The 11,106-nt window shown below is 54.1% G+C and overlaps 1 protein-coding gene across 1 annotated transcript; it reads left to right on the forward strand.

Annotated features, from left to right (window-relative positions):
- The first annotated feature begins 5,136 nt into the window (after positions 1-5,136).
- TMEM222 (transmembrane protein 222) lies at positions 5,137-11,029 on the forward strand. The gene is made up of 6 exons (XM_076357384.1): positions 5,137-5,257; positions 7,795-7,879; positions 8,657-8,688; positions 9,386-9,482; positions 9,648-9,778; positions 10,793-11,029. Exons 1-6 carry the CDS (start codon positions 5,139-5,141, stop codon positions 10,878-10,880), a joined length of 552 nt encoding a protein of 183 aa, XP_076213499.1. The 5' UTR covers positions 5,137-5,138; the 3' UTR covers positions 10,881-11,029.
- Positions 11,030-11,106: the final 77 nt, after the last annotated feature.

The raw sequence follows: 11,106 nt of genomic DNA on the forward strand, positions 1-11,106 counted from the left end.
GTGCTGCTTCGTGGAGAATAGCGGCCCCAGTCAACTTGAGCGGGAACGGGGCTGGGGAGCCCGAAACGTGGCTTGTGAGCTGTGGTGGCTACCGAGTTAGTGCTGGTGTTAGTTTATCCAGGTGTGGGAGCTCAGATCTGTCGGTGGAGCGAGGGCCGGGGCTCTGTTCCGGAGCAGAGTCCACCTCCGGCTTGGTTTAGAGCTAAAGCTGCAAACGTTGGGGTGAGGATGAGAACGGCTGCCTGGGGCTTGCCGGGGAAGAGAGAAGTGATGCACACGTCGTACAGAAAGATTAATGGTGCTGTGGTGGAGTTAGTTTCTCTGAATCCTGTTTTGTCAGGGCGGGGGGTAAAATTGATAAAATCCTCTTTGGGTCCCTGCTGAACCCAAGAGTTAGAGGTGAGTGGGCGGGGGGGACAAAAAGCTGAGTAGGGAAACCAACCTGTCCTTGCCTTTTAGCTCTTCTTAAATAGCCTCTTGCCCTGAGAAGCAGAGCCCTGGTGACTTAGGCTGCGGGGCAGACCCAAGGTCACCTGCCTGAGTCACCGTCTTACTGACCGATCTTCGGAGATGTTTCCGCTGTCAGAAACAACGCACTTACTGCACCTTAAGGTGTCTCGCACTCAGCGTGGTGTGTGGGACATCAACATTTAGACCCAGAGATGATCCCTTGCTAAAGGATATCACAAATTCGCTTTCCCCTCTGGGCTCCTGCTGCAAAAACCTCCCAAATACTTTCCTGCCCTCCAAGCTGCAGAATGCCAGGCCTTAAGCAAGAGTTAGAAAACCAGTCTGCTATTTTCAGAACCCATTTGAACTCTTCTCTTAAAAATTCCCGTTGGACACCTTTCAGCTGAAGGCCTTTTGAGGCCTCTTCATTTCAAATCCTGTCTGATATAAATTACTGCTTTAAAAAGACAGCTCTGCTCTAACAAAGCAATGTGCATCCATAGCCGGAATTGGCAATCAGCTAATTGGGTCAGATCTTGGACTGAATGGTTGGACAAAGAGGAAGCGTGGAAGGGGAAGCAGAGTGGTTGAATCGTGGGTGGGAATGGCTAGAAGGACCCAGAAAATGAGTTTTATTTGTAATTTGGGTAAGGGAGTTGGGTCGAGGAGGGAGAGGAGCGCTGTGCTCTGGGATGTGGGGAGAGGAACAATCGCAGCCCTGCTGCCGAGTTCACTTTTCTCTGATGTAACTGTTCGCAGTGCCAGGAACAAGTCTGCAAAGGGCTCAAGATGGCTCCTGTCTCTGAGCAGAATGGGAGCAGGATGTCAGAAAACTGCCTGCCGTTGCTGCAGTGAGGAATTCGGTCCTCTGCCTGTTACGCTCCTTGTAGCTTGTTCAGGCCTTGCTGCTGCGGGAGGCGAGACTGATGGGGAACCCCTCCGGGGCTGGCAAGGGGAGAAGGTGGGCCTCTTCACGGATTTCATAGCTGAGAAATCATGGTGACCTGCACTCGGCTCTTTGGGCTCTTCCACCTTGTGCCCCTTGCCCCTGAGAAACCGGTGGCTTTCCCTTTAAACGTAAAAAGTTGCCCCGTGGATTGGCTGTGTCAACTGGAGAGGGGAGAGAGGAGGAAATGCAGCTTTCAAGCGACAGGGCAGCAGCAAAGACCCGAAGGTTAAAGCTGAGGGGTGAGATGGCTTAGGGGGTGTTGCTTTTGGGGTGGGTGGCTGAGCCTGCGTCTGTTCTTGCGCTTGTGAGTGGCACCATCATCAATACAGATGAGAATGACGTTTCTGGTTCACGCTGAGCGATTAGAGGCTGTCAGATTGCAGCAGGCACAGACCGCGGGAAAGGAACAACAAAAAGGCGAAGCAACCCACCCCAGCATCACCTCCAGGGCGGGGGAAGGACGCCTTGGTGTCCTCCATCAGCCTGTGCCTCGGTGACATTTTAAATAGACTCCTGCACGCGGTGTTGCCTGCTGCTGCCTCGGTTGTCAATGTCAGAAGGGGGAGGGGATCTCTTCCTTGAGTGGTTTGGTTCTGGCAGTCCCTGTAATGTTTGAGCTGTCACAACAGGGAAGGTTCCCAAGGAAGCCGCTTGCTGAACAAGAGCTGGCTGGGTGCCTGCTTCTTTCAGGCTCAGAGATGAGCCGGGGTAGAAAGGGGAGGTAACCGAATCCCTTCCAGGCTGAGCTCCAGCTATAGCCATGGTGGCGTGCGCTTGGACAACCCCAAACCGGCGCGCGGTCTGGGCTGTGTTCGTTCCTGGAGCAGGCAGGCTCTCCTCTGGGAAAGGCTCCGCGTCTCCGGGGTGCGAGTGACGCGCTGGCACCTGCAGCGATCGTCGTCCTGAGGAGGTTTTGGGCCGATGGGAGGTAGAGCTGCTTCCCTGCTGCCAAGGGGAGAGGGGAGCCATCGGTGGCAAGGCGCTGGCAGAAGTGGGAGTGAAACCTTTTTGTTTCTTGTCAAATGAGAGATTGCAAAAACAATGACGGCAGTATTCCGGCTCTGTACATCGATCCAGTATTGTAGTCAGGCGAGATAGCTGCAATAAAAAGCCCGGCCTTTAATTTTATGCATGGAGAACTTCTTACCTGCTCTCCCGCCCCCCCCCCCCCCCCCCGGCTCCCCCCCTGCAGTTTCTTTTCCAACTGCAGCTATTTTTCCCTGCTGACTTCAGGTGTTTTGTATTCTGCTTAGATCAATAGCAGTAGAACAGCAGCAGCTTTCCAGTTGTCACTAGGAAGACCCTGCTGTCAGCTACAGCTTACCCGTTTTCTGCCAGTGCGGTGCCGGGGACGGAGAGCCCTTCTGCTTGCCTGACGAACACAAACGAAAGCTGGGTTTGCCTTCCTGCGCTTGGTTTAAGAGGGAATAAACTGGGCTGTCCGGAATGCCCCTAGCCCACGCGGGAGGGGAGGGCGTGAGGTGGCACTGCGGGGAGTCGCGTCCTGCTGAGGCTGGCGGCGGCGGCGGCGGCTTTGCCAAGGGAGCTGGTCCCTGGAGATACGCCGCCTCCGAGACACAAGCAGGAAGAGCCTAATCCGACAAACGCGCCAGGACCGCGTTAGCCGATGTGAACGTTGGCCCCTATTCATAGATTTTTAACAATCTCTGATGTTTATGTTAGCCTGGAGCAAATCAATGCAAGTATTTTTCTTCATCAAACAAAAAGGGTTCGCTGAAACACATACAACCTTTGTGTGCATCTTCCATCCGAAGTGCCAAAATAGGAAGTGTCTGTTAGAAACCAAAGCACCAGGCATGGCTTTGCTCTCAAGGGCGTCTGTATTTCCTCGGCTTTCTCTCTTTGGAACTGGACTATTTTGTGAAATCCCTCACCATCAGATCCCGAGGAGCGCGATCTCGGGCTCTTGATCCACTCTGACGCGGTGACAGGTCATGCTGAGACGATGCCCACGCTCCAGCTCGACGTGAGCCGCTCTGCGTGAGCGCCTCGGTGGATGGCTCTGCTTCCATCCAGATGCCTCTGAAGCAGCCCTCCCTCTTGGAGGGGCTGCCCTAAAACATGGTCTAGACTAGGAAATAAGGTGGGATGTTAGATGATCTCTTGGGGGCTCGGTAGAGGCGAGGAAATGTAGTCTGCAGTGCGTTACTAAGCTAGTTGTGTTGAAGCCTGAGTACTCCTATGACAAGTTAGCGTGTATCGAGGGCGGGTAGGCCACCTCTGCGCTAGACTGTTAGCTAATGCTTTCTCCTGCCACACCGGCAACTCCAAGTTGGTGTCCCCTCTGCCGCGCCGCTGCTGTGGGTAGAGGTTACGGATCTCCTGGGCTTTCAAGCTGGAAGCTTCGCTAGTCTTAAGATTCGGTGAGCGTGTAAGTGCTGTTCTGTCCCCAGAACAGAGAATACATTGGTAAACGTGGAAGGCTGGACTCAGCTTCATTATCGAGCAAAGTCAGGTAATGGAAAGCAGAACGCATACGGTAGAGAGATAAGAAAAGTCTTTGATGAAGGAGAGAAATTTCAGTGAAAAGCAGGGCCGTTACGTGGAAGCCGTAAGTTTGTGATGACCGTTGGGAACAGTGGCTCTGGCAGGTAACAGGGTTTGCTAACAACAAAAGCCAGCACCTTCTGCGCGCAGAGTGCTTGCTCCGCATTGCCTCCGCCCGGCGTGCTGGAGCTGCGAGGGAGGAGGAACCCAACCACGTGCAGGAAGGGGCCAAGGCTGGTTTGTTAGCAAAACCCCTTGGCATCGTGCTGTGCGACACCACAAACGGTGCTGGCGAGCTCCGATAACCACGGGCCTTGAAGTGAAATGCAGCTCAAGGTCTCTGTGCGGGGAGGAAAAGCACGGAAGGATGCGAAGAGGACGCTGGGCAGAACATCCCCGTCCTGGGTCTGCTGGGCTGGGGCAAGCGATGTCCTCCCTGTTCTTCCCACTCGTTCAGTGAGTTGTCACTCTGTGTTTTGCCGAGTGTGTTGTGGTGGGTGGAAATCTGGAATAAACGTACTTCTTCTTCAGCTTTCTCGTGTAGTTTGAATTAAACTTCCTAATAAAGCAATTGTTATTTTTCTAATCCGATTCTCCGTTTGTAAATGCTGTTTCCCCCCCCCTCCCCCCCCTCGCAGTACCTCGACCGCCTCCTCTCTCGCGGGAGGCTCGGTGTGGTGCTTATTTCTGCTTTTGTGCTTTCCTGAGGGGGGGTCCTTCTGCCCGCCAGCTCCTGGGGCTGACTCTCCCGGGTTCTGCTCTTTGGAAGGGCAACAGGGAGAAGGTTGCCGCTGAGGTTCGTGTGGCGGATCTGCGCCAGGTAGGTGCTGAGGGGTGAAGGTACCTGCCTGGTGGAGCTTCGCCAGAGCGGAGGGCCCCGCTGCGAAACAAACCCTGGCCCCGAAGTCCTGGGGGGGGGGAAGCGGTGAAGCTCAGCTCTCGGTGGAGAGCAGCGAGCCAACGCTTGATCGAGAGGAGGCTGCGGGCTCTCCGCCCGGGCTGGCCTGCCGGGTGGGTGAGCGCCCCCCCCCCACCCCCGGGGCCCGGACCCCCCCCCCCTCCCCAAATCGGGGAGGGCCCGGCGGAGGGGGCGCTTGGCCCGGCAGGCCCCGGGGCCAGGCCCTGGGCCAGCCTGCGCGCCCGCTTCCTGGTTACCGGCCGTGCCCGGAAGCGGCCGCGGTCTCCAGGAAGTGACGCAAACGCGGCGGGTGGAGGGGGGCGGGCCCCGGTGATGGCGGAAGCGGAGGCCAAGATGAAGCAGTTCAATGGCGGCGGCGGCGGGGCCGGGCTGGACGCCGAGCGCGGCCGCTTCCCCTACTGCGTGGTGTGGACCCCCATCCCCGTCCTGACGTGAGTGCGGGCCCTGCGCTCCCGGCCGGCCCCGGGGGCGGGCGGCCCGGCTGAGGCCTGGGCCTGGGCCTCGCTACCGGGGAAGGGCCCGGGCCGGGGCACCCCTCGCCTCTCCCGGGGTCGGCTGCCCGGCCCGCTTCGGGGTGCCTGGGTGCTCGGCCTGCTCCGGAGCTGGCAGGGAGCCCGGCCTGCTTCGGGGTAACCGGGTTGCTGGCTCGCTTTGGGGCGGGCAAGACCGGGGTAACCGGCTGCCTGGCCTGCTCCGGGACCAGGCGGGGCGCCCGGCCCGCTTTGGGGCGCTCGGCCCGCTTTTGGGGTGCTCGACTGGGTGCCAGGCTGCTTCAGGGCCCGTGTAGCGTTCTGTCTTTGGGGTAGGGCTCTCCTCTCCCCGCAGCGAGGGCGTGTGCGGGGAAAGCTTTGCGGTGAGCGGGCTTGTCTCCGCAGGAGCGGGAGTGGAGGGGATCCGGCGAAACGTGGGAAGTCTTTCATGTTTTCGGAGCAAAGGTTCGGCTACGGGGATCTCGGACCACCTTATGCCTTGAGGAGAGCCTCCGCGCCTCGCTTTTAATGAGTTAGAAGTCGATTTGCCTTCCCAGCCTTGTCAGCCAAGCGTAAGCAGGCTCCGAGGAGAACTTCGGAGTTTTTCTCTGGTCGTGGGAAAATGAAAAGCTGTAAAATGTGGCTTTGGGGGGTAGTCTGGGAACACAAAGGCTTATTTTTATGCCTTCCTCTTCCCCTCCGGTTCAAATCAGGTGATAATGTTTACTGAGCCAGAGCTGAAAGTCAGGTAGAAGACGTGGTGTGGTCCGTGCCGGGATTGGGAACGGCACCGTAACTCTCCTCGGCGAGGAGAAGCTGCAACTTTCCTGTTGCTGTCTCGCATACAGCTGCAAACCAGCTTTGGTTTTTACCTCGTTTCTTTTTTGATTGCTTAAAATTTCCACCTTAGTCTTTTCCTGGAGGATTTTCCGAAGCTTTTAACCTTCTTATCTCCCGCTGGGACTGATGAAGAGAGCTGTCCTGCTGCCAAAGCCACTGGGCATCCGTATTTGTTTGTGGGTTCATTCCCTGATGAACAGTGACATCTTCCTGTTGATTTTGTTCCGCAGCAGAAATTTCGGTGGTGTTACTTGCCAAAAATCTCTCGTTAGATTGCATAATAGCTCCATTTTCTCCCTCTGCCGTTTCCTGTCATCCTTGGATTTGGAGGCTTGAAAGCTAGTCGGTGCCGAGAGGAGAATTAAAAAAAGGAAGAAGCGTCTAGACCTTCGCAGGTGGCAGCGCTGTGACGGCGTTCTATTCAGCCGTGCCTTCTGGCCGGTAAAACATTGCACGGATAGCCGAACTGTCTGGCTGCTTTGCGTCGCGCCAGATAGGAACGTGCAGAGGGCAAGCGATGCAAGCGCGGAACATCAAACTTTGCAGAGTCCTTTCTCTGCGTCGTGGGGTTATGTTATCAACGGGAGCTGTGTGGTATCGATAACCTCAGCTGCGCGTATCGGCCCGTATGGCGTGTCTTTCCTCGTAACATCCAACCGCCTCAGTCCCTCTCTTGTTTTGATAGTTTTAGGATCTCTAATTGGGCTGTGGCTTGTGAGTCGGTTTCTGTTTAGCGCGGCTGTAATCTCTCCTGAAATATTAGTCGCTGCGTGCAGTCTCTCAGGGAGAGAGGAGTGAGAAATCGGAGAGAGGTCAGCAACCCTGAGGGTGCCGGAGGATGCGGGAGAGAGCTGCAACTTGGCCTGAAGTATTTACTTCTCAATGATGATGATGATGGTGATGGGAGGGGGGGTAGAATATAGACCCGCTGCTCCCTGGGGCTGTAAATATCCAGCGGGGAGGAGAAGGTCATAGAATCATATCAGGTCCTTGAAACAATGGGATCGTTTAGGGGAGGGAATGCTCTTCCTGGGGCCCCGTGTTCTGTCTGGGGTGCTTGAGTCTAGTTTGCCCTGAAAAGCTGCGGTGTGGATGGGAAGATGGGCAGCGTGACCTTATTTTCAGTTGTTGAAGTGGAAAGTCTGGTTTTATCTCGAGGCAGTTTCTCCTGGATCTAACCTTTTTACTTGGATACACAAGTGGGTTTGTTCTGGGAGACCGGGGCTCACCCTTCCCTGCCCAGGGCCGTGTGTGGCTGCAGGCCTTCGGGAGTCTTGCGCTCTCCGTAACTGCAGCCACTCACGGTAAAATCCCGGAGCCCGAGTGCCCCACAGACGAGCTGGCTCTAGACCTGCTTGCCAGGAGAGCACAGCTTTGGGTATTCCCTGCCAGTTTTTCTTTTCCTTGTACCTCTTCTGCGTCTTTACCGGTCTTTCCCTGGCTTTGGCTCACCCCCTTTCATCTCTCGGCTGCGGATAACGCGTTACCTGTGCCTGTCTGTCCCACGCTATGCGGTTGGTTGTACGGCCGCTCCAGCAGCCTCCTGGCAGCACGTTGCGCGCACTCGGTGTGATCGGGGGGGGGGGGGGGGGGGGGGGGGGGGGGGAGGGCGGGGGGGCAAATATCTCAGCCTGACGGTTCAATTGTTGCCTCGGTAGATGGCTCTTCCCGATCATCGGCCACATGGGTATCTGCACGTCGACTGGAGTCATTCGGGACTTCGCGGGGCCGTACTTTGTCTCAGTAAGTAGACGATGGATCGGGGTGCTTAAGCAGAATCTGTGCTTGGTCCGCTTCTCACCTTCGCTGGTGACTTTTGAGCCATCCCCTCTCTTGCGGTTCAGAGTTTTGCAAAGTAATGGCTGAGATGTTTCTGAAGATCGTGGATCTTTGCCGTTACTCTGTGGGCTGCTGTCTGGTGGAGTTCGTCTTGGGGGATACGATAGGTAGCGGCTAGTTTGGTTTGGTGAGCAGAAGGGAAAAAAAATCTTGTCGTCCAGGCTCTTAATTGGGAATTTTGGACCTAAATCCTCTTAATTCTGAGTAACAGCAGCTGCCTTCCAGCTTCCTCAGTATGCCTGTTACTGTCACGCAGCTTAGCATCAGGTACGTGCCAGTCTTCTAAACTGCTTCGCAGTCTGGTGGATATTGAAAGCGAGGGAGTTTTAAGTTGGGATAATTAATACTCTTAATAGATTGGAACACTTACAACTTTGAGTTAACAAGATATTAACAGTTAAAAAAAAAAAAGGGGGGGGGGGGAGAACAAGGTTCGTGTGCCATATAGCTAGATGACGTCACCGCGTATAGAGTATAAATATACTCATGCCCAGAACAGGAGTAGGAAAACAATTGAAATCTAAATCCGGACACACAGATGTGATTGGTGTCTTCAGACTGCTGAGGCAGCGTGACAGTTTTATCGCTAAGCGATCGCGGGCTGTGAGGCCTTCCAGCAAGAGGCACGTCATGAATATTGCGCGGGGTTATCCTCTTGAGACGTTTTTCCTTTTCTTGTAGGAAGACAACATGGCATTTGGGAAGCCAGTGAAGTAAGTGCTCTTGTTAGTTTTTATTAAACTAACCAACTGACCTGCAGATGTCCTTTAATTCATGGAGACAGACGTGCTATGATATTGCTTTTCTTGTTGTTCAGATGCCCTAATTCAAGTGGATGGCTACTGTGGCTCTGCTTTTCAAGAAACCACGTTAAATTAAATCTTTTTAGAAGCGTGACAGCAATGTAATGGTATTAATAGTGAAAGCTGTATGGAGCCTTTATTAAAAAAAAAAAGGAAAAAAAAAAAAAGGCTAAAACGTTTTAAGATAATGTTAACAACAAGTGCTCCAAGTAAATACTGCCTGGGCTGTCCTAATGAACTGTCGTCACTCACCTCCTGTTAATGACTTTCTGGGGGGAGGAGGAGAGGTGCCTTGGTTTTGTGTATCCGTCAGATCGGGTTACATTTTGAATGGCCCCGAAGGTTTCACTTCACGGGACGTGAAAGCAGTTCGGAGTTTTGTCTGTGCCCCTGAGGTCTGCAGTTTCTCTCTCTGGGGTGCTGGCGGGCTGAGGGTGCTGAGCATTAGTTTCTGCTGCCGTCTGCAGCATACGCTGGAAGAGCTCGGCTCCGTGGACTCCAGAGGTAGTGGATTTCTCTAAGTCCTTTAAGCATCTTCCTGCTGGGAAGACGAAGGAGTTGTAAAGGTGCGGCAGTGATGTGAAGGGATCTGTTCTCGTCCTTCTAGGTACTGGAAACTGGATCCCAGCAAAGTATACTCCACCGGTCCCAACGCGTGGGACACGGCCGTACACGATGCCTCGGAGGAGTACAAGCACCGCATGGTACGGCTCCGACGCTGATGTCCTGTCTGCGTGTGGAGGAATATCTCCCGGTGTTTGGGTGCTTGCTGCAGGAGTGGGACCTGTGGGTCTGCACCAGCGCAGGGTGCAGAACTGGGGAACCTCAAGGACAGGATTTCTGATCCCGTGCCCCTTTCTCTGTTCCAGCACAACCTTTGCTGTGATAACTGCCATTCGCACGTGGCTCTGGCCTTAAACTTGATGAGATACGATAACAGCACCTCCTGGAACATGGTGAAACTCTGCTTCTTCTCACTCCTGTATGGGAAGTATGTAAGGTGAGCTGAGGAGAAGTCTAGGTTCAACGGGCAAAGGGGCTCTGTTTCTTTCGTTCTTCCCAGCTCTCCAAAGCTTCAGACCGTCCCGTGGAGAAGGGAGAAACATCTCTCCCCCACAAGACGTGGGTGTACGTTGCTGGTAGGTGGTACCGTCACTGCCTGCTGCCTCTTCTTAGGAAAAGAACCAAGAGTGCTTGGCTGGGTTGCACTAGCTGCTGCTCCTGAAATACTGTATCTGGCAGCTAATTTAGGGTGCCTGGAATTTGGGAAATGCTAGCTAAAGCAAATCTCACTCTGTGTTGTCTTTTGGCTGGGTTAGGTCAGAACATAAGGTCACCGAATGGCTTGTCTCCGGGGATTACTGGTTTCTCTTCCCTCTTGAATCTTGTTTACATAAAAACTAGTCAGATTTCCAACTGGCGTGGAGCTTCCAACTTGAGCGGAGAGGGAAACCCCGAGCTTTCCTTACTAGAAAGGGCATTTAATCTCCATTTCAGCACCTTGTGCCTGAAGAGGAGATTCTGCGAGGACTGCCCTGCATAAAGCTTTTGAGTTGCTCCACTTCTGTTGAGTCTTCCCTGTTCTGGAAAAGCCTTTCTACCAGCTTTTAGGCAAGTGTAGTCCCTGCTGTCGTGGTTAAATACACCAGCAGTCTGAATAACGAGGCCTGCGGTAATGGGGTTTCATTTTTTGTGGTCTCCTGCCACCGCTCCTGTCTGTGCAGATATGAAACGTGCTAGTCTTCGACCTGAATTTAAGCTGGAAGGAGAGTCCAGCCCTATTGTTCATGATACAGTTATTTGTGGACCTGATTTAGTCTCAATTTTTAACACAGCCTGAATCTCTAGGGCGTGTTGTATGGCAGTGCCACCATAAGATAAGATAGGATAAGAAGGTCGGAAGGGCACCTGTCTCCCTCTGATTTCTCCAGTTATTCTCACATCCTTCTCTCCCTCTTGTCTTTCTCTGCTGATTTCTTACGTTTAAACCCTCCCCCTTTTTTCCATCTTGCAGCATAGGGGGATTTGTGAAGACCTGGCTGCCCTTTGTCCTCTTCTTGGGGGTGATCGTGACCGTTGTTCTGACGCTTCATTTGCGGTGATGGCAGCTGTGAACTCCCCATTCCATGAGCACACAAAGGAAGAAACTGTGACTGATCCAGCGAGACGGAGGCATGGGACTCTGGGAGGCGTTTTCTGGGGAAGGCGGCAACTCCACTCCATTGTAACAGCTCATCTTTGTTTCCTGGAACTGGCTTCTTTCCTGTTTTTGTTCTGTCGATGGTGTCTCCCGATGTCAGGGGTCCTGAAGCCTCCTGCTCTCTCCCT

This window comes from Aptenodytes patagonicus, chromosome 21, assembly GCF_965638725.1.
Source record: "Aptenodytes patagonicus chromosome 21, bAptPat1.pri.cur, whole genome shotgun sequence".
NCBI lineage: Eukaryota > Metazoa > Chordata > Aves > Sphenisciformes > Spheniscidae > Aptenodytes > Aptenodytes patagonicus.